Raw genomic sequence first — 22,865 nt, 5'->3', positions numbered from 1 at the left:
TCTCTCCTCTCAGTAGTGACAGCAGCCTCTCCTCTCAGTAGTGACAGCAGCCTCTCCTCTCAGTAGTTACAGCAGCCTCTCCTCTCAGTAGTGACAGCAGCCTCTCCTCTCAGTAGTGACAGCAGACTCTCCTCTCAGTAGTGACAGCAGCCTCTCCTCTCAGTAGTGACAGCAGCCTCTCCTCTCAGTAGTGACAGCATCTCTCCTCTCTGTAGTGACAGCAGCCTCTCCTCTCAGTAGTGACAGCAGCCTCTCCTCTCAGTAGTGAGAGCAGACTCTCCTCTCAGTAGTGACAGCAGCCTCTCCTCTCAGTAGTGACAGCATCTCTCCTCTCAGTAGTGACAGCAGCCTCTCCTCTCAGTAGTGACAGCAGCCTCTCCTCTCAGTAGTGACAGCAGCCTCTCCTCTCAGTAGTGACAGCATCTCTCCTCTCTGTAGTGACAGCAGCCTCTCCTCTGAGTAGTGACAGCAGCCTCTCCTCTCAGTAGTGACAGCAGCCTCTCCTCTCAGTAGTGACAGCAGCCTCTCCTCTCAGTAGTGACAGCAGCCTCTCCTCTCAGTAGTGACAGCAGCCTCTCCTCTCAGTAGTGACAGCAGCCTCTCCTCTCAGTAGTGACAGCATCTCTCCTCTCAGTAGTGACAGCAGCCTCTCCTCTCAGTAGTGAAAGCATCTCTCCTCTCAGTAGTGACAGCATCTCTCCTCTCTGTAGTGACAGCAGCCTCTCCTCTCAGTAGTGACAGCAGCCTCTCCTCTCAGTAGTGACAGCATCTCTCCTCTCAGTGGTGACAGCAGCCTCTCCTCTCAGTAGTGACAGCAGCCTCTCCTCTCAGTAGTGACAGCAGCCTCTCCTCTCAGTAGTGACAGCGGCCTCTCCTCTCAGTAGTGACAGCGGCCTCTCCTCTCAGTAGTGACAGCGGCCTCTCCTCTCAGTAGTGACAGCATCTCTCCTCTCAGTAGTGACAGCAGCCTCTCCTCTCAGTAGTGACAGCAGCCTCTCCTCTCAGTAGTGACAGCAGCCTCTCCTCTCAGTAGTGACAGCAGCCTCTCCTCTCAGTAGCGACAGCATCTCTCCTCTCAGTAGTGACAGCAGCCTCTCCTCTCAGTAGTGACAGCAGCCTCTCCTCTCAGTAGTGACAGCAGCCTCTTCTCTCAGTAGTGACAGCAGCCTCTCCTCTCAATAGTGACAGCAGCCTCTCCTCTCAGTAGTGACAGCAGCCTCTCCTCTCAGTAGTGACAGCAGCCTCTCCTCTCAGTAGTGACAGCAGCCTCTCCTCTCAGTAGTGACAGCAGCCTCTCCTCTCAGTAGTGACAGCAGCCTCTCCTCTCAGTAGTTACAACAGCCTCTCCTATCAGTAGTGAGAGCAGACCTTCTCAGTAGTTACAACAGCCTCTCCTCTCAGTAGTTACAGCAGCCTCTCCTCTCAGTAGTGACAGCAGCCTCTCCTCTCAGTAGTGACAGCAGACTCTCCTCTCAGTAGTGACAGCAGCCTCTCCTCTCAGTAGTGACAGCAGCCTCTCCTCTCAGTAGTGACAGCATCTCTCCTCTCTGTAGTGACAGCAGCCTCTTCTCTCAGTAGTGACAGCATCTCTCCTCTCAGTAGTGACAGCAGCCTCTCCTCTCAGTAGTGACAGCAGCCTCTCCTCTCAGTAGTTACAGCAGCCTCTCCTCTCAGTAGTGACAGCAGCCTCTCCTCTCAGTAGTGACAGCAGACTCTCCTCTCAGTAGTGACAGCAGCCTCTCCTCTCAGTAGTGACAGCAGCCTCTCCTCTCAGTAGTGACAGCATCTCTCCTCTCTGTAGTGACAGCAGCCTCTCCTCTCAGTAGTGACAGCAGCCTCTCCTCTCAGTAGTGAGAGCAGACTCTCCTCTCAGTAGTGACAGCAGCCTCTCCTCTCAGTAGTGACAGCATCTCTCCTCTCAGTAGTGACAGCAGCCTCTCCTCTCAGTAGTGACAGCAGCCTCTCCTCTCAGTAGTGACAGCAGCCTCTCCTCTCAGTAGTGACAGCATCTCTCCTCTCTGTAGTGACAGCAGCCTCTCCTCTCAGTAGTGACAGCAGCCTCTCCTCTCAGTAGTGACAGCATCTCTCCTCTCAGTAGTGACAGCAGCCTCTCCTCTCAGTAGTGACAGCAGCCTCTCCTCTCAGTAGTGACAGCAGCCTCTCCTCTCAGTAGTGACAGCGGCCTCTCCTCTCAGTAGTGACAGCGGCCTCTCCTCTCAGTAGTTACATCATCTCTCCTCTCAGTAGTGACAGCAGCCTCTCCTCTCAGTAGTGACAGCAGCCTCTCCTCTCAGTAGTGACAGCATATCTCCTCTCAGTAGTGACAGCAGCCTCTCCTCTCAGTAGTTACAGCAGACTCTCCTCTCAGTAGTGACAGCAGCCTCTCCTCTCAGTAGTGACAGCAGCCTCTCCTCTCAGTAGTGACAGCAGCCTCTCCTCTCAGTAGTGACAGCAGCCTCTCCTCTCAGTAGCGACAGCATCTCTCCTCTCAGTAGTGACAGCAGCCTCTCCTCTCAGTAGTGACAGCAGCCTCTCCTCTCAGTAGTGACAGCAGCCTCTCCTCTCAGTAGTGACAGCAGCCTCTCCTCTCAATAGTGACAGCAGCCTCTCCTCTCAGTAGTGACAGCAGCCTCTCCTCTCAGTAGTGACAGCAGCCTCTCCTCTCAGTAGTGACAGCAGCCTCTCCTCTCAGTAGTGACAGCAGCCTCTCCTCTCAGTAGTTACAACAGCCTCTCCTATCAGTAGTGAGAGCAGACCTTCTCAGTAGTTACAACAGCCTCTCCTCTCAGTAGTTACAGCAGCCTCTCCTCTCAGTAGTGACAGCAGCCTCTCCTCTCAGTAGTGACAGCAGACTCTCCTCTCAGTAGTGACAGCAGCCTCTCCTCTCAGTAGTGACAGCAGCCTCTCCTCTCAGTAGTGACAGCAGCCTCTCCTCTCAGTAGTGACAGCAGCCTCTCCTCTCAGTAGTGACAGCAGCCTCTCCTCTCAGTAGTGAGAGCAGACTCTCCTCTCAGTAGTGACAGCATCTCTCCTCTCAGTAGTGACAGCATCTCTCCTCTCAGTAGTGACAGCAGCCTCTCCTCTCAGTAGTGACAGCATCTCTCCTCTCAGTAGTGACAGCATCTCTCCTCTCTGTAGTGACAGCAGCCTCTCCTCTCAGTAGTGACAGCAGCCTCTCCTCTCAGTAGTGACAGCAGCCTCTCCTCTCAGTAGTGACAGCAGCCTCTCCTCTCAGTAGTGACAGCAGCCTCTCCTCTCAGTAGTGACAGCAGCCTCTCCTCTCAGTAGCGACAGCATCTCTCCTCTCAGTAGTGACAGCAGCCTCTCCTCTCAGTAGTGACAGCAGCCTCTCCTCTCAGTAGTGACAGCAGCCTCTTCTCTCAGTAGTGACAGCAGCCTCTCCTCTCAATAGTGACAGCAGCCTCTCCTCTCAGTAGTGACAGCAGCCTCTCCTCTCAGTAGTGACAGCAGCCTCTCCTCTCAGTAGTGACAGCAGCCTCTCCTCTCAGTAGTGACAGCAGCCTCTCCTCTCAGTAGTGACAGCAGCCTCTCCTCTCAGTAGTTACAACAGCCTCTCCTATCAGTAGTGAGAGCAGACCTTCTCAGTAGTTACAACAGCCTCTCCTCTCAGTAGTTACAGCAGCCTCTCCTCTCAGTAGTGACAGCAGCCTCTCCTCTCAGTAGTGACAGCAGACTCTCCTCTCAGTAGTGACAGCAGCCTCTCCTCTCAGTAGTGACAGCAGCCTCTCCTCTCAGTAGTGACAGCATCTCTCCTCTCTGTAGTGACAGCAGCCTCTCCTCTCAGTAGTGACAGCATCTCTCCTCTCAGTAGTGACAGCAGCCTCTCCTCTCAGTAGTGACAGCAGCCTCTCCTCTCAGTAGTTACAGCAGCCTCTCCTCTCAGTAGTGACAGCAGCCTCTCCTCTCAGTAGTGACAGCAGACTCTCCTCTCAGTAGTGACAGCAGCCTCTCCTCTCAGTAGTGACAGCAGCCTCTCCTCTCAGTAGTGACAGCATCTCTCCTCTCTGTAGTGACAGCAGCCTCTCCTCTCAGTAGTGACAGCAGCCTCTCCTCTCAGTAGTGAGAGCAGACTCTCCTCTCAGTAGTGACAGCAGCCTCTCCTCTCAGTAGTGACAGCATCTCTCCTCTCAGTAGTGACAGCAGCCTCTCCTCTCAGTAGTGACAGCAGCCTCTCCTCTCAGTAGTGACAGCAGCCTCTCCTCTCAGTAGTGACAGCATCTCTCCTCTCTGTAGTGAAAGCAGCCTCTCCTCTGAGTAGTGACAGCAGCCTCTCCTCTCAGTAGTGACAGCAGCCTCTCCTCTCAGTAGTGACAGCAGCCTCTCCTCTCAGTAGTGACAGCAGCCTCTCCTCTCAGTAGTGACAGCAGCCTCTCCTCTCAGTAGTGACAGCAGCCTCTCCTCTCAGTAGTGACAGCATCTCTCCTCTCAGTAGTGACAGCAGCCTCTCCTCTCAGTAGTGACAGCATCTCTCCTCTCAGTAGTGACAGCATCTCTCCTCTCTGTAGTGACAGCAGCCTCTCCTCTCAGTAGTGACAGCAGCCTCTCCTCTCAGTAGTGACAGCATCTCTCCTCTCAGTGGTGACAGCAGCCTCTCCTCTCAGTAGTGACAGCAGCCTCTCCTCTCAGTAGTGACAGCAGCCTCTCCTCTCAGTAGTGACAGCGGCCTCTCCTCTCAGTAGTGACAGCGGCCTCTCCTCTCAGTAGTGACAGCGGCCTCTCCTCTCAGTAGTGACAGCATCTCTCCTCTCAGTAGTGACAGCAGCCTCTCCTCTCAGTAGTGACAGCAGCCTCTCCTCTCAGTAGTGACAGCAGCCTCTCCTCTCAGTAGTGACAGCAGCCTCTCCTCTCAGTAGCGACAGCATCTCTCCTCTCAGTAGTGACAGCAGCCTCTCCTCTCAGTAGTGACAGCAGCCTCTCCTCTCAGTAGTGACAGCAGCCTCTTCTCTCAGTAGTGACAGCAGCCTCTCCTCTCAATAGTGACAGCAGCCTCTCCTCTCAGTAGTGACAGCAGCCTCTCCTCTCAGTAGTGACAGCAGCCTCTCCTCTCAGTAGTGACAGCAGCCTCTCCTCTCAGTAGTGACAGCAGCCTCTCCTCTCAGTAGTGACAGCAGCCTCTCCTCTCAGTAGTTACAACAGCCTCTCCTATCAGTAGTGAGAGCAGACCTTCTCAGTAGTTACAACAGCCTCTCCTCTCAGTAGTTACAGCAGCCTCTCCTCTCAGTAGTGACAGCAGCCTCTCCTCTCAGTAGTGACAGCAGACTCTCCTCTCAGTAGTGACAGCAGCCTCTCCTCTCAGTAGTGACAGCAGCCTCTCCTCTCAGTAGTGACAGCATCTCTCCTCTCTGTAGTGACAGCAGCCTCTTCTCTCAGTAGTGACAGCATCTCTCCTCTCAGTAGTGACAGCAGCCTCTCCTCTCAGTAGTGACAGCAGCCTCTCCTCTCAGTAGTTACAGCAGCCTCTCCTCTCAGTAGTGACAGCAGCCTCTCCTCTCAGTAGTGACAGCAGACTCTCCTCTCAGTAGTGACAGCAGCCTCTCCTCTCAGTAGTGACAGCAGCCTCTCCTCTCAGTAGTGACAGCATCTCTCCTCTCTGTAGTGACAGCAGCCTCTCCTCTCAGTAGTGACAGCAGCCTCTCCTCTCAGTAGTGAGAGCAGACTCTCCTCTCAGTAGTGACAGCAGCCTCTCCTCTCAGTAGTGACAGCATCTCTCCTCTCAGTAGTGACAGCAGCCTCTCCTCTCAGTAGTGACAGCAGCCTCTCCTCTCAGTAGTGACAGCAGCCTCTCCTCTCAGTAGTGACAGCATCTCTCCTCTCTGTAGTGACAGCAGCCTCTCCTCTCAGTAGTGACAGCAGCCTCTCCTCTCAGTAGTGACAGCATCTCTCCTCTCAGTAGTGACAGCAGCCTCTCCTCTCAGTAGTGACAGCAGCCTCTCCTCTCAGTAGTGACAGCAGCCTCTCCTCTCAGTAGTGACAGCGGCCTCTCCTCTCAGTAGTGACAGCGGCCTCTCCTCTCAGTAGTTACATCATCTCTCCTCTCAGTAGTGACAGCAGCCTCTCCTCTCAGTAGTGACAGCAGCCTCTCCTCTCAGTAGTGACAGCATATCTCCTCTCAGTAGTGACAGCAGCCTCTCCTCTCAGTAGTTACAGCAGACTCTCCTCTCAGTAGTGACAGCAGCCTCTCCTCTCAGTAGTGACAGCAGCCTCTCCTCTCAGTAGTGACAGCAGCCTCTCCTCTCAGTAGTGACAGCAGCCTCTCCTCTCAGTAGCGACAGCATCTCTCCTCTCAGTAGTGACAGCAGCCTCTCCTCTCAGTAGTGACAGCAGCCTCTCCTCTCAGTAGTGACAGCAGCCTCTCCTCTCAGTAGTGACAGCAGCCTCTCCTCTCAATAGTGACAGCAGCCTCTCCTCTCAGTAGTGACAGCAGCCTCTCCTCTCAGTAGTGACAGCAGCCTCTCCTCTCAGTAGTGACAGCAGCCTCTCCTCTCAGTAGTGACAGCAGCCTCTCCTCTCAGTAGTTACAACAGCCTCTCCTATCAGTAGTGAGAGCAGACCTTCTCAGTAGTTACAACAGCCTCTCCTCTCAGTAGTTACAGCAGCCTCTCCTCTCAGTAGTGACAGCAGCCTCTCCTCTCAGTAGTGACAGCAGACTCTCCTCTCAGTAGTGACAGCAGCCTCTCCTCTCAGTAGTGACAGCAGCCTCTCCTCTCAGTAGTGACAGCAGCCTCTCCTCTCAGTAGTGACAGCAGCCTCTCCTCTCAGTAGTGACAGCAGCCTCTCCTCTCAGTAGTGAGAGCAGACTCTCCTCTCAGTAGTGACAGCATCTCTCCTCTCAGTAGTGACAGCATCTCTCCTCTCAGTAGTGACAGCAGCCTCTCCTCTCAGTAGTGACAGCATCTCTCCTCTCAGTAGTGACAGCATCTCTCCTCTCTGTAGTGACAGCAGCCTCTCCTCTCAGTAGTGACAGCAGCCTCTCCTCTCAGTAGTGACAGCATCTCTCCTCTCAGTAGTGACAGCAGCCTCTCCTCTCAGTAGTGACAGCAGCCTCTCCTCTCAGTAGTGACAGCAGCCTCTCCTCTCAGTAGTGACAGCGGCCTCTCCTCTCAGTAGTGACAGCGGCCTCTCCTCTCAGTAGTGACAGCGGCCTCTCCTCTCAGTAGTGACAGCATCTCTCCTCTCAGTAGTGACAGCAGCCTCTCCTCTCAGTAGTGACAGCAGCCTCTCCTCTCAGTAGTGACAGCAGCCTCTCCTCTCAGTAGTGACAGCAGCCTCTCCTCTCAGTAGCGACAGCATCTCTCCTCTCAGTAGTGACAGCAGCCTCTCCTCTCAGTAGTGACAGCAGCCTCTCCTCTCAGTAGTGACAGCAGCCTCTTCTCTCAGTAGTGACAGCAGCCTCTCCTCTCAATAGTGACAGCAGCCTCTCCTCTCAGTAGTGACAGCAGCCTCTCCTCTCAGTAGTGACAACAGCCTCTCCTCTCAGTAGTGACAGCAGCCTCTCCTCTCAGTAGTGACAGCAGCCTCTCCTCTCAGTAGTGACAGCAGCCTCTCCTCTCAGTAGTTACAACAGCCTCTCCTATCAGTAGTGAGAGCAGACCTTCTCAGTAGTTACAACAGCCTCTCCTCTCAGTAGTTACAGCAGCCTCTCCTCTCAGTAGTGACAGCAGCCTCTCCTCTCAGTAGTGACAGCAGACTCTCCTCTCAGTAGTGACAGCAGCCTCTCCTCTCAGTAGTGACAGCAGCCTCTCCTCTCAGTAGTGACAGCATCTCTCCTCTCTGTAGTGACAGCAGCCTCTCCTCTCAGTAGTGACAGCATCTCTCCTCTCAGTAGTGACAGCAGCCTCTCCTCTCAGTAGTGACAGCATCTCTCCTCTCTGTAGTGACAGCAGCCTCTCCTCTCAGTAGTGACAGCAGCCTCTCCTCTCAGTAGTGAGAGCAGACTCTCCTCTCAGTAGTGACAGCAGCCTCTCCTCTCAGTAGTGACAGCATCTCTCCTCTCAGTAGTGACAGCAGCCTCTCCTCTCAGTAGTGACAGCAGCCTCTCCTCTCAGTAGTGACAGCAGCCTCTCCTCTCAGTAGTGACAGCATATCTCCTCTCTGTAGTGACAGCAGCCTCTCCTCTCAGTAGTGACAGCAGCCTCTCCTCTCAGTAGTGACAGCATCTCTCCTCTCAGTAGTGACAGCAGCCTCTCCTCTCAGTAGTGACAGCAGCCTCTCCTCTCAGTAGTGACAGCAGCCTCTCCTCTCAGTAGTGACAGCGGCCTCTCCTCTCAGTAGTGACAGCGGCCTCTCCTCTCAGTAGTTACATCATCTCTCCTCTCAGTAGTGACAGCAGCCTCTCCTCTCAGTAGTGACAGCAGCCTCTCCTCTCAGTAGTGACAGCATATCTCCTCTCAGTAGTGACAGCAGCCTCTCCTCTCAGTAGTTACAGCAGACTCTCCTCTCAGTAGTGACAGCAGCCTCTCCTCTCAGTAGTGACAGCAGCCTCTCCTCTCAGTAGTGACAGCAGCCTCTCCTCTCAGTAGTGACAGCAGCCTCTCCTCTCAGTAGCGACAGCATCTCTCCTCTCAGTAGTGACAGCAGCCTCTCCTCTCAGTAGTGACAGCAGCCTCTCCTCTCAGTAGTGACAGCAGCCTCTCCTCTCAGTAGTGACAGCAGCCTCTCCTCTCAGTAGTGACAGCAGCCTCTCCTCTCAATAGTGACAGCAGCCTCTCCTCTCAGTAGTGACAGCAGCCTCTCCTCTCAGTAGTGACAGCAGCCTCTCCTCTCAGTAGTGACAGCAGCCTCTCCTCTCAGTAGTGACAGCAGCCTCTCCTCTCAGTAGTTACAACAGCCTCTCCTATCAGTAGTGAGAGCAGACCTTCTCAGTAGTTACAACAGCCTCTCCTCTCAGTAGTTACAGCAGCCTCTCCTCTCAGTAGTGACAGCAGCCTCTCCTCTCAGTAGTGACAGCAGACTCTCCTCTCAGTAGTGACAACAGCCTCTCCTCTCAGTAGTGACAGCAGCCTCTCCTCTCAGTAGTGACAGCAGCCTCTCCTCTCAGTAGTGACAGCAGCCTCTCCTCTCAGTAGTGACAGCAGCCTCTCCTCTCAGTAGTGAGAGCAGACTCTCCTCTCAGTAGTGACAGCATCTTTCCTCTCAGTAGTGACAGCATCTCTCCTCTCAGTAGGGACAGCAGCCTCTCCTCTCAGTAGTGACAGCATCTCTCCTCTCAGTAGTGACAGCATCTCTCCTCTCTGTATTGACAGCAGCCTCTCCTCTCAGTAGTGACAGCAGCCTCTCCTCTCAGTAGTGACAGCATCTCTCCTCTCAGTAGTGACAGCAGCCTCTCCTCTCAGTAGTGACAGCAGCCTCTCCTCTCAGTAGTGACAGCAGCCTCTCCTCTCAGTAGTGACAGCGGCCTCTCCTCTCAGTAGTGACAGCGGCCTCTCCTCTCAGTAGTGACAGCATCTCTCCTCTCAGTAGTGACAGCAGCCTCTCCTCTCAGTAGTTACAGCAGACTCTCCTCTCAGTAGTGACAGCAGCCTCTCCTCTCAGTAGTGACAGCAGCCTCTCCTCTCAGTAGTGACAGCAGCCTCTCCTCTCAGTAGCGACAGCATCTCTCCTCTCAGTAGCGACAGCATCTCTCCTCTCAGTAGTGACAGCAGCCTCTCCTCTCAGTAGTGACAGCAGCCTCACCTCTCAGTAGTGACAGCAGCCTCTCCTCTCAGTAGTGACAGCAGCCTCTCCTCTCAATAGTGACAGCAGCCTCTCCTCTCAGTAGTGACAGCAGCCTCTCCTCTCAGTAGTGACAGCAGCCTCTCCTCTCAGTAGTGACAGCAGCCTCTCCTCTCAGTAGTGACAGCAGCCTCTCCTCTCAGTAGTGACAGCAGCCTCTCCTCTCAGTAGTTACAACAGCCTCTCCTATCAGTAGTGAGAGCAGACCTTCTCAGTAGTTACAACAGCCTCTCCTCTCAGTAGTTACAGCAGCCTCTCCTCTCAGTAGTGACAGCAGCCTCTCCTCTCAGTAGTGACAGCAGACTCTCCTCTCAGTAGTGACAACAGCCTCTCCTCTCAGTAGTGACAGCAGCCTCTCCTCTCAGTAGTGACAGCATCTCTCCTCTCTGTAGTGACAGCAGCCTCTCCTCTCAGTAGTGACAGCATCTCTCCTCTCAGTAGTGACAGCAGCCTCTCCTCTCAGTAGTGACAGCATCTCTCCTCTCTGTAGTGACAGCAGCCTCTCCTCTCAGTAGTGACAGCAGCCTCTCCTCTCAGTAGTGAGAGCAGCCTCTCCTCTCAGTAGTGACAGCAGCCTCTCCTCTCAGTAGTGACAGCATCTCTCCTCTCAGTAGTGACAGCAGCCTCTCCTCTCAGTAGTGACAGCAGCCTCTCCTCTCAGTAGTGACAGCAGCCTCTCCTCTCAGTAGTGACAGCATCTCTCCTCTCTGTAGTGACAGCAGCCTCTCCTCTCAGTAGTGACAGCAGCCTCTCCTCTCAGTAGTGACAGCATCTCTCCTCTCAGTAGTGACAGCAGCCTCTCCTCTCAGTAGTGACAGCAGCCTCTCCTCTCAGTAGTGACAGCAGCCTCTCCTCTCAGTAGTGACAGCAGCCTCTCCTCTCAGTAGTGACAGCAGCCTCTCCTCTCAGTAGTGACAGCAGCCTCTCCTCTCAGTAGTGACAGCATCTCTCCTCTCAGTAGTGACAGCAGCCTCTCCTCTCAGTAGTGACAGCATCTCTCCTCTCAGTAGTGACAGCATCTCTCCTCTCTGTAGTGACAGCAGCCTCTCCTCTCAGTAGTGACAGCAGCCTCTCCTCTCAGTAGTGACAGCATCTCTCCTCTCAGTAGTGACAGCAGCCTCTCCTCTCAGTAGTGACAGCAGCCTCTCCTCTCAGTAGTGACAGCAGCCTCTCCTCTCAGTAGTGACAGCGGCCTCTCCTCTCAGTAGTGACAGCGGCCTCTCCTCTCAGTAGTGACAGCGGCCTCTCCTCTCAGTAGTGACAGCATCTCTCCTCTCAGTAGTGACAGCAGCCTCTCCTCTCAGTAGTGACAGCAGCCTCTCCTCTCAGTAGTGACAGCAGCCTCTCCTCTCAGTAGTGACAGCAGCCTCTCCTCTCAGTAGCGACAGCATCTCTCCTCTCAGTAGTGACAGCAGCCTCTCCTCTCAGTAGTGACAGCAGCCTCTCCTCTCAGTAGTGACAGCAGCATCTTCTCTCAGTAGTGACAGCAGCCTCTCCTCTCAATAGTGACAGCAGCCTCTCCTCTCAGTAGTGACAGCAGCCTCTCCTCTCAGTAGTGACAGCAGCCTCTCCTCTCAGTAGTGACAGCAGCCTCTCCTCTCAGTAGTGACAGCAGCCTCTCCTCTCAGTAGTGACAGCAGCCTCTCCTCTCAGTAGTTACAACAGCCTCTCCTATCAGTAGTGAGAGCAGACCTTCTCAGTAGTGACAGCAGCCTCTCCTCTCAGTAGTTCCAGCAGCCTCTCCTCTCAGTAGTGACAGCAGCCTCTCCTCTCAGTAGTGACAGCAGACTCTCCTCTCAGTAGTGACAGCAGCCTCTCCTCTCAGTAGTGACAGCAGCCTCTCCTCTCAGTAGTGACAGCATCTCTCCTCTCTGTAGTGACAGCAGCCTCTCCTCTCAGTAGTGACAGCATCTCTCCTCTCAGTAGTGACAGCAGCCTCTCCTCTCAGTAGTGACAGCAGCCTCTCCTCTCAGTAGTTACAGCAGCCTCTCCTCTCAGTAGTGACAGCAGCCTCTCCTCTCAGTAGTGACAGCAGACTCTCCTCTCAGTAGTGACAGCAGCCTCTCCTCTCAGTAGTGACAGCAGCCTCTCCTCTCAGTAGTGACAGCATCTCTCCTCTCTGTAGTGACAGCAGCCTCTCCTCTCAGTAGTGACAGCAGCCTCTCCTCTCAGTAGTGAGAGCAGACTCTCCTCTCAGTAGTGACAGCAGCCTCTCCTCTCAGTAGTGACAGCATCTCTCCTCTCAGTAGTGACAGCAGCCTCTCCTCTCAGTAGTGACAGCAGCCTCTCCTCTCAGTAGTGACAGCAGCCTCTCCTCTCAGTAGTGACAGCATCTCTCCTCTCTGTAGTGACAGCAGCCTCTCCTCTCAGTAGTGACAGCAGCCTCTCCTCTCAGTAGTGACAGCATCTCTCCTCTCAGTAGTGACAGCAGCCTCTCCTCTCAGTAGTGACAGCAGCCTCTCCTCTCAGTAGTGACAGCAGCCTCTCCTCTCAGTAGTGACAGCGGCCTCTCCTCTCAGTAGTGACAGCGGCCTCTCCTCTCAGTAGTTACATCATCTCTCCTCTCAGTAGTGACAGCAGCCTCTCCTCTCAGTAGTGACAGCAGCCTCTCCTCTCAGTAGTGACAGCATATCTCCTCTCAGTAGTGACAGCAGCCTCTCCTCTCAGTAGTTACAGCAGACTCTCCTCTCAGTAGTGACAGCAGCCTCTCCTCTCAGTAGTGACAGCAGCCTCTCCTCTCAGTAGTGACAGCAGCCTCTCCTCTCAGTAGTGAAAGCAGCCTCTCCTCTCAGTAGCGACAGCATCTCTCCTCTCAGTAGTGACAGCAGCCTCTCCTCTCAGTAGTGACAGCAGCCTCTCCTCTCAGTAGTGACAGCAGCCTCTCCTCTCAGTAGTGACAGCAGCCTCTCCTCTCAGTAGTGACAGCAGCCTCTCCTCTCAATAGTGACAGCAGCCTCTCCTCTCAGTAGTGACAGCAGCCTCTCCTCTCAGTAGTGACAGCAGCCTCTCCTCTCAGTAAAGACAGCAGCCTCTCCTCTCAGTAGTGACAGCAGCCTCTCCTCTCAGTAGTTACAACAGCCTCTCCTATCAGTAGTGAGAGCAGACCTTCTCAGTAGTTACAACAGCCTCTCCTCTCAGTAGTTACAGCAGCCTCTCCTCTCAGTAGTGACAGCAGCCTCTCCTCTCAGTAGTGACAGCAGACTCTCCTCTCAGTAGTGACAGCAGCCTCTCCTCTCAGTAGTGACAGCAGCCTCTCCTCTCAGTAGTGACAGCAGCCTCTCCTCTCAGTAGTGACAGCAGCCTCTCCTCTCAGTAGTGACAGCAGCCTCTCCTCTCAGTAGTGAGAGCAGACTCTCCTCTCAGTAGTGACAGCATCTCTCCTCTCAGTAGTGACAGCATCTCTCCTCTCAGTAGTGACAGCAGCCTCTCCTCTCAGTAGTGACAGCATCTCTCCTCTCAGTAGTGACAGCATCTCTCCTCTCTGTAGTGACAGCAGCCTCTCCTCTCAGTAGTGACAGCAGCCTCTCCTCTCAGTAGTGACAGCATCTCTCCTCTCAGTAGTGACAGCAGCCTCTCCTCTCAGTAGTGACAGCAGCCTCTCCTCTCAGTAGTGACAGCAGCCTCTCCTCTCAGTAGTGACAGCGGCCTCTCCTCTCAGTAGCGACAGCATCTCTCCTCTCAGTAGTGACAGCAGCCTCTCCTCTCAGTAGTGACAGCAGCCTCTCCTCTCAGTAGTGACAGCAGCCTCTTCTCTCAGTAGTGACAGCAGCCTCTCCTCTCAATAGTGACAGCAGCCTCTCCTCTCAGTAGTGACAGCAGCCTCTCCTCTCAGTAGTGACAGCAGACTTTCCTCTCAGTAGTGAGAGCAGACCTTCTCAGTAGTTACAACAGCCTCTCCTCTCAGTAGTTACAGCAGCCTCTCCTCTCAGTAGTGACAGCAGCCTCTCCTCTCAGTAGTGACAGCAGACTCTCCTCTCAGTAGTGACAGCAGCCTCTCCTCTCAGTAGTGACAGCAGCCTCTCCTCTCAGTAGTGACAGCATCTCTCCTCTCTGTAGTGACAGCAGCCTCTCCTCTCAGTAGTGACAGCATCTCTCCTCTCAGTAGTGACAGCAGCCTCTCCTCTCAGTAGTGACAGCATCTCTCCTCTCTGTAGTGACAGCAGCCTCTCCTCTCAGTAGTGACAGCAGCCTCTCCTCTCAGTAGTGAGAGCAGACTCTCCTCTCAGTAGAGACAGCAGCCTCTCCTCTCAGTAGTGACAGCATCTCTCCTCTCAGTAGTGACAGCAGCCTCTCCTCTCAGTAGTGACAGCAGCCTCTCCTCTCAGTAGTGACAGCAGCCTCTCCTCTCAGTAGTGACAGCATATCTCCTCTCTGTAGTGACAGCAGCCTCTCCTCTCAGTAGTGACAGCAGCCTCTCCTCTCAGTAGTGACAGCATCTCTCCTCTCAGTAGTGACAGCAGCCTCTCCTCTCAGTAGTGACAGCAGCCTCTCCTCTCAGTAGTGACAGCAGCCTCTCCTCTCAGTAGTGACAGCGGCCTCTCCTCTCAGTAGTGACAGCGGCCTCTCCTCTCAGTAGTTACATCATCTCTCCTCTCAGTAGTGACAGCAGCCTCTCCTCTCAGTAGTGACAGCAGCCTCTCCTCTCAGTAGTGACAGCATATCTCCTCTCAGTAGTGACAGCAGCCTCTCCTCTCAGTAGTTACAGCAGACTCTCCTCTCAGTAGTGACAGCAGCCTCTCCTCTCAGTAGTGACAGCAGCCTCTCCTCTCAGTAGTGACAGCAGCCTCTCCTCTCAGTAGTGACAGCAGCCTCTCCTCTCAGTAGCGACAGCATCTCTCCTCTCAGTAGTGACAGCAGCCTCTCCTCTCAGTAGTGACAGCAGCCTCTCCTCTCAGTAGTGACAGCAGCCTCTCCTCTCAGTAGTGACAGCAGCCTCTCCTCTCAGTAGTGACAGCAGCCTCTCCTCTCAATAGTGACAGCAGCCTCTCCTCTCAGTAGTGACAGCAGCCTCTCCTCTCAGTAGTGACAGCAGCCTCTCCTCTCAGTAGTGACAGCAGCCTCTCCTCTCAGTAGTGACAGCAGCCTCTCCTCTCAGTAGTTACAACAGCCTCTCCTATCAGTAGTGAGAGCAGACCTTCTCAGTAGTTACAACAGCCTCTCCTCTCAGTAGTTACAGCAGCCTCTCCTCTCAGTAGTGACAGCAGCCTCTCCTCTCAGTAGTGACAGCAGACTCTCCTCTCAGTAGTGACAGCAGCCTCTCCTCTCAGTAGTGACAGCAGCCTCTCCTCTCAGTAGTGACAGCAGCCTCTCCTCTCAGTAGTGACAGCAGCCTCTCCTCTCAGTAGTGACAGCAGCCTCTCCTCTCAGTAGTGAGAGCAGACTCTCCTCTCAGTAGTGACAGCATCTTTCCTCTCAGTAGTGACAGCATCTCTCCTCTCAGTAGGGACAGCAGCCTCTCCTCTCAGTAGTGACAGCATCTCTCCTCTCAGTAGTGACAGCATCTCTCCTCTCTGTAGTGACAGCAGCCTCTCCTCTCAGTAGTGACAGCAGCCTCTCCTCTCAGTAGTGACAGCATCTCTCCTCTCAGTAGTGACAGCAGCCTCTCCTCTCAGTAGTGACAGCAGCCTCTCCTCTCAGTAGTGACAGCAGCCTCTCCTCTCAGTAGTGACAGCGGCCTCTCCTCTCAGTAGTGACAGCGGCCTCTCCTCTCAGTAGTGACAGCATCTCTCCTCTCAGTAGTGACAGCAGCCTCTCCTCTCAGTAGTTACAGCAGACTCTCCTCTCAGTAGTGACAGCAGCCTCTCCTCTCAGTAGTGACAGCAGCCTCTCCTCTCAGTAGTGACAGCAGCCTCTCCTCTCAGTAGCGACAGCATCTCTCCTCTCAGTAGCGACAGCATCTCTCCTCTCAGTAGTGACAGCAGCCTCTCCTCTCAGTAGTGACAGCAGCCTCTCCTCTCAGTAGTGACAGCAGCCTCTCCTCTCAGTAGTGACAGCAGCCTCTCCTCTCAATAGTGACAGCAGCCTCTCCTCTCAGTAGTGACAGCAGCCTCTCCTCTCAGTAGTGACAGCAGCCTCTCCTCTCAGTAGTGACAGCAGCCTCTCCTCTCAGTAGTGACAGCAGCCTCTCCTCTCAGTAGTGACAGCAGCCTCTCCTCTCAGTAGTTACAACAGCCTCTCCTATCAGTAGTGAGAGCAGACCTTCTCAGTAGTTACAACAGCCTCTCCTCTCAGTAGTTACAGCAGCCTCTCCTCTCAGTAGTGACAGCAGCCTCTCCTCTCAGTAGTGACAGCAGACTCTCCTCTCAGTAGTGACAGCAGCCTCTCCTCTCAGTAGTGACAGCAGCCTCTCCTCTCAGTAGTGACAGCATCTCTCCTCTCTGTAGTGACAGCAGCCTCTCCTCTCAGTAGTGACAGCATCTCTCCTCTCAGTAGTGACAGCAGCCTCTCCTCTCAGTAGTGACAGCATCTCTCCTCTCTGTAGTGACAGCAGCCTCTCCTCTCAGTAGTGACAGCAGCCTCTCCTCTCAGTAGTGAGAGCAGCCTCTCCTCTCAGTAGTGACAGCAGCCTCTCCTCTCAGTAGTGACAGCATCTCTCCTCTCAGTAGTGACAGCAGCCTCTCCTCTCAGTAGTGACAGCAGCCTCTCCTCTCAGTAGTGACAGCAGCCTCTCCTCTCAGTAGTGACAGCATCTCTCCTCTCTGTAGTGACAGCAGCCTCTCCTCTCAGTAGTGACAGCAGCCTCTCCTCTCAGTAGTGACAGCATCTCTCCTCTCAGTAGTGACAGCAGCCTCTCCTCTCAGTAGTGACAGCAGCCTCTCCTCTCAGTAGTGACAGCAGCCTCTCCTCTCAGTAGTGACAGCGGCCTCTCCTCTCAGTAGTGACAGCGGCCTCTCCTCTCAGTAGTTACATCATCTCTCCTCTCAGTAGTGACAGCAGCCTCTCCTCTCAGTAGTGACAGCAGCCTCTCCTCTCAGTAGTGACAGCATATCTCCTCTCAGTAGTGACAGCAGCCTCTCCTCTCAGTAGTTACAGCAGCCTCTCCTCTCAGTAGTGACAGCAGCCTCTCCTCTCAGTAGTGACAGCAGCCTCTCCTCTCAGTAGTGACAGCAGCCTCTCCTCTCAGTAGTGACAGCAGCCTCTCCTCTCAGTAGTGACAGCATCTCTCCTCTCAGTAGTGACAGCAGCCTCTCCTCTCAGTAGTGACAGCAGCCTCTCCTCTCAGTAGTGACAGCAGCCTCTCCTCTCAGTAGTGACAGCATCTCTCCTCTCTGTAGTGACAGCAGCCTCTCCTCTCAGTAGTGACAGCAGCCTCTCCTCTCAGTAGTGACAGCATCTCTCCTCTCAGTAGTGACAGCAGCCTCTCCTCTCAGTAGTGACAGCAGCCTCTCCTCTCAGTAGTGACAGCAGCCTCTCCTCTCAGTAGTGACAGCGGCCTCTCCTCTCAGTAGTGACAGCGGCCTCTCCTCTCAGTAGTTACATCATCTCTCCTCTCAGTAGTGACAGCAGCCTCTCCTCTCAGTAGTGACAGCAGCCTCTCCTCTCAGTAGTGACAGCATATCTCCTCTCAGTAGTGACAGCAGCCTCTCCTCTCAGTAGTTACAGCAGCCTCTCCTCTCAGTAGTGACAGCAGCCTCTCCTCTCAGTAGTGACAGCAGCCTCTCCTCTCAGTAGTGACAGCAGCCTCTCCTCTCAATAGTGACAGCAGCCTCTCCTCTCAGTAGTGACAGCAGCCTCTCCTCTCAGTAGTGACAGCAGCCTCTCCTCTCAGTAGTGACAGCAGCCTCTCCTCTCAGTAGTGACAGCAGCCTCTCCTCTCAGTAGTTACAACAGCCTCTCCTATCAGTAGTGAGAGCAGACCTTCTCAGTAGTTACAACAGCCTCTCCTCTCAGTAGTTACAGCAGCCTCTCCTCTCAGTAGTGACAGCAGCCTCTCCTCTCAGTAGTGACAGCAGACTCTCCTCTCAGTAGTGACAGCAGCCTCTCCTCTCAGTAGTGACAGCAGCCTCTCCTCTCAGTAGTGACAGCAGCCTCTCCCCTCAGGAGTTACAGCAGACTCTCCTCTCAGTAGTGACAGCAGCCTCTCCTCTCAGTAGTGACAGCAGCCTCTCCTCTCAGTAGTGACAGCAGACTCTCCTCTCAGTAGTTACAGCATCTCTCCTCTACTGAGGGAAATCGTTCTGTGGCTATTGTGGGGAGAGTGCGGTGACTACTGAGGGGAGCAGCTTCTGTGACTACTAAGGGGAGAGGCTGCTGTAACTACTGAGGAGGGGCTGCTGTCTATACTGGGAAAGTTACGGCTAGGCATATAAGATCATAAGAATAGTACTCAGGAACCATGTGGTATAATCTGGAGCTGGGGTCCACTACCTCGCATAAGTCACAACATGGACTGGTAGCATAAAGCGTGAAACCTTTCTGCCTCAGTGGTGAAGATCTGCTTCCTCAAAGACTGTCCAAATGTAAGAACCTTTCCCAAAGACACAGCCCAAAATCTTATGGAAAGTTTTCCCAAAGTGGAAGTGTCTTCATGACGCCAGGGCACCGTTAACCTACACCGTCCGAGGTGGGGACAGCTTCTCCTGTGCAAGGCACGGACAATAAACACACTAATGGCAGGTAACAGATAACTGTCTGGAGCTGGAGCAGAGGGTAGAAGGGATGCAGTGTATCCCAGGGAAGCCCTGTGGCCTTGCTGGAGATAAGAGGTTTTCTTCAGGCTTCCCTAGATCACTTCACACTTCTGACTCCACACTGCAACTTACATTGAGCTCTGCACACTGCTCTTGGACTAGGCCAACACTAACTGAATACTGAATGGCTCCTCCCCCCCCCCCCATAAACTATATACAGGGCAATTTGAGGGTTCCCATCGGGTAACGAGGGTCACATGGGTACTCTGCATCATACCTCCTCACAGATATCCTGAACATTCCTTAAATGTACAATGCAACACTATATACATTAACAGAACAAATATTACAATAAATATCAAAGCCTCACCTAAGCAGCAGGGCCTAGGTCAGACACCTGAAGCAATGTTTACCTGACAGGACGAACTCCAGTACTGGGACACCACCGAAGTTCTCTATTCTTGTATTTTCATAGTTGTCCTATCCATAACCCTGATGTTGAAAATTACTTTTTGTTTTTAGGAGTAGAGGCTCAGGCATATTGTACGGGAACAAGGAATGGAGGTAACGCGACTCTGACGTGTACGATCCCGTCTCATATAGATTTGGATATTGTACAAGTCACCTGGCAAAAGAGAACAGGAAATTCTTATGACACTATGGTGACAAACAGTAGAAGGTTCGGGGTTAAAACGTCCAAACCCTATGAGAACCGGATCATAGTTCTACCAACCAAAGACCCAAAGACGTCGTCCATCACCATTTCACAGCTGGAAAAAGAGGATGATACCTGTTTTACAGCAATTTTCAACATATATCCTGATGGATCCCTGAAAGGAGAAGTTTTCCTGCAAAAACTTAGTAAGTGGAACACAAACTAAAGATAGAGGAAGAATAATTAAAGGGGTACTCCGCTGCCCTGCTTCCGGAACTTCGCTCACCAACATCCGGAAGTTTATTGTTCCGAACGCTGTGTGCGGGCTTCCGTGTTCAGGGCCGCCCCTCGTGACGTCACGCCCGCCCTCTCAACGAAAGTCTATGGGAAGGGGGCGCGACGGCCCATAGACTTTCGTTGAGGGGGCAGGCATGACGTCATGAGGGGCGGCCCTGAACACGGAAGCCCGCACACAGCGTTCAGAACAATAAACTTCCGGACGCTGATGAGCGGAGCTCTGGAAGCAGGGCAGCGGAGTACCCCTTTAAGAGAATAAATGTAATCTATTAACAACTGAGGGCACTCCATACTCCATTCCCTAACATGTACATCAAGATGTTAAGGAATGGAGTATGGAGTGCCCTCAGGAGCAGGGCCCGCCAATACACAGCTTTTTACTTTAGCCTATACCTGTCTGCAATGTTCAGGGATGAAGAAAACGCTGATCTCGGTAATTCAACCACTAAGATTGGGGCTTTATGGTGATTTTGGTTGAGTCACAATGTGTGGATCGTACTGCGTCACAGTAATGGTGTCGCACTGTAACTCAAAATTGATAGCGCCTATCCTGGTAGTCTCAAGAAATCTATCAGAGAATTGAGGTTATGACCACTTAAAGGGGTACTCCGCCCCTAGCCCCTTAAGGACCACGGGTTTTTCCATTTTTGCACTTTCGTTTTTTTCTCCTCACCTTTTAAAAATCATAACCCTTTCAATTTTGCACCTAATAATCCATATTATGGCTTATTTTTTGTACCACCAATTCTACTTTGCAGTGACATTAGTCATTTTACCCAAAAATCTACGGTATAAAACGGGAAAAAAATCATTGTGCGACAAAATTGAAGAAAAAACGTCATTTTGTAACTTTTGGGGGCTTCTGTTTCTACGCAGTACATTTTTCCGTAAAAATGACACCTTATCTTTATTCTGTAGGTCCATACGATTAAAATGATTCCCTACTTATATAGGTTTGATTTTGTCGCACTTCTGGAAAACATCATAACTTCATGCAGGAAAATTTATATGTTTAAAATTTTCATCTTCTGACCCCTATAACTTTTTTATTTTTCTGCATATGGGGCGGTATCAAGGGGCTCATTTTTTGCACCGAGATCTGAAGATTTTATTGCTACCATTGTTGTATTGATCAGACTTTTTGATCGCTTTTTATAAATTTTTTCATGAAACAGAAAGTGTCCAAAAATACGCTATTTTGGACTTAGGATTTTTTTTGCGCATACGTCATTATCTGTGCGGTTTAATTAATGATATTTTTTTATAGTTCGGACATTTACGCACATGGCAATACCATATATGTTTATATTTATTTATGTTTACATGTTTTTTTAATGGGAAAAGGGGGGTGATTTGGACTTTTATTAGGGAAGGGGTTAAATTACATTTATTAACTTTTTTTTACACTTTTTTGCAGTGTTATAGCTCCCATAGGGAGCTATAACACTGCCCACACTGATTGCCAGCACTGTTCACTGCAAAGACATAGCTTTGCATTGATCAGTGTTATCGGCGGTCAATTGCTCAAGCCTGGATCTCAGGCTTGGAGCAATCAATTGCCGATTGGACGCGCCGGAGGAAGGTAAGTGACCCTCCACTCGCGTCCTAGTTGATCGGGACACCGCGTTTTCACTGCGGTGGTTCCGATCAGCCCCTCTAAGCAGCCGGGAAACTTTTACTTTCGTTTTAGACGCGGCGTTCAAAGTTTAAAGGGTTAATAGCGCTCAGCACCGCGATCGCTACCGCGCGTTATTAGCCCCGGGTCCTGGCTTCAGTTACATGCTGGGACCGACCCGATATGACATGACTGCATGACTCCACGTTATATCGCAGGAGCCGGCCACGGATGTAAATACACGTCCATGGTCATTAAGGGACTAGACATCTTATCCCCTATCCAAAGCATAGGGGATAAAATGTCTGGTCGTGGGGGTCCTGCCGCTGGGGACCCAGGCATCGGTTGCTGCACCCAGGACATCCGATGCACACAGCAAACTTTGATCCGTGCCGGATGACTGGCGATGCGGGGCGGAGGTTGGATGTCATGGTCTCGCCCCGCTTGTCACGGCCATGCCCCCTCAATGCAAGTCTATTAGATTTGTTTAGAGTGTTGGCTGTAGCGCCGGAGGCTCGTGACATCACGACCGCGCCCCCTCAATGCAAGTCTATGGGAGGGGGCGTGACAGCCATCACGCCCCCTCCCATAGACTTGCATTGAGGGGGTGCGGCCGTAATGTCATGAGCCTCCGGCGCTACACCCGACACTCTAAATGAATGCCGGGTGCAGCAGGGAGATTGCGGGGGTCCCCAGTGGCGGGACCCCCATGGTCAGACATCTTATCCCCTATCCTTTGGATAGGGGATAAGATGTCTAGGGGAGGAGTACTCCTTTAAGGGTAACACAACCCAATTGACTAACTTTAGGTGCAACATAGCACAATCGCTATAATGCGATATGGCAATCTTTGGTCGCATTGCCTAAATTGCCATGTTATCCCAGCCTTCGCTGCCTCCATCAGTAGTTTCCATGGTATCCTTGCCATCAGAAGTTAGGAGGAGCCCCTTTTCACCTCATTGCCCTTGACCTACAATGGGATCCAAGGCTTTCCAGGTGATAAATATACCAGCAAGAAGTCTACTGAAGGCCCAGTTGTCTACCATGTTACTTCTTTAGTTATGCCTTTCGATTGGACGACAGTCACAATGCAATATACTGCAATACAAAAGTTTTGCAGTGTATTGTGCTACACGGTGAACTCTAAAAAATAATTTCATCTATTTATTGTTGCGTTGAGAAAGGGATAAAAGGGACATTTCAAAGGGATGCTACCGCTAATATTTGCCAACAGTAAGCAAGATCTTCTCCTAGCATTTTGCATCATTTTTTTCCCATTGCATGGTCGGTAAGTCTTCTTAAAGGGGTACTCCACTGGTAAAAAATTTTTTTTAATTAACTGGTGCCAGAAAGTTAAACAGATTTGTAAATTACTTCTATTTAAAACATCTTAATCCTTCCAGTATTTATCAGTTGCTATATGCTCCAGAGGAAAGTCTTTTCTTTTTTAATCTCCTTTCTATCTGACCACAGTGCTCTCTGCTGACACCTCTGTCCATGTCAGGAACTGTCCAGAGCGAGGAAAGATTTGCTATGGGGATTTCTGTCCTAAAATGGACAGAGGTGTCAGCAGAGAGCACTGTGGTCAGACAGAAAGGAAATTCAAAAAGAAAAGACCTTCCTCTGGAGCATACAGCAGATGATAAGTACTGGAAGGATTAAGATTTTTAAATAGAAGGAATTTACATATCTGTTTAACTTTCTGGCACCAGTCGATTAAAAAAAAAAAAAAAAAATGTTTTCCAGTGGAGTCCCCCTTTGAAGGGGTACTTCGCTGCTCAGCGTCATAGCCCCCTCCCCTCATGATGTCATGCCCCACCCCCTCAATGCAAGTCTATGGGAGGGGGCGTGACAGCCGTCACGCCCCCTCCCATAGACTTGCATTGAGTGGGCGGGGCGTAACATTATGAGGGGGCGGGGCTATGCCATCACAAGC

The 22,865-nt window shown here is 52.2% G+C and overlaps 1 protein-coding gene across 5 annotated transcripts in view; it reads left to right on the top strand.

The window, feature by feature from the left end:
- LOC130358107 (uncharacterized) overlaps positions 1 to 22,865 on the top strand; it is a 58,090-nt gene that overhangs the window by 4,344 nt on the left and 30,881 nt on the right. For all 5 annotated transcript variants that reach the window (XM_056560928.1, XM_056560926.1, XM_056560927.1 and 2 more), the window contains exon 2: positions 18,885 to 19,223. In XM_056560928.1, the coding sequence (XP_056416903.1) occupies positions 18,885 to 19,223 (339 nt within the window). The remainder of the gene's footprint in view (positions 1 to 18,884; positions 19,224 to 22,865) is intronic.

This window comes from Hyla sarda, chromosome 2 (assembly GCF_029499605.1).
Source record: "Hyla sarda isolate aHylSar1 chromosome 2, aHylSar1.hap1, whole genome shotgun sequence".
Classification (NCBI taxonomy): domain Eukaryota; kingdom Metazoa; phylum Chordata; class Amphibia; order Anura; family Hylidae; genus Hyla; species Hyla sarda.
The sequence above is the reverse complement of the archived record's forward strand: the minus strand, read 5'-3'. Positions and strand labels throughout refer to the sequence as shown.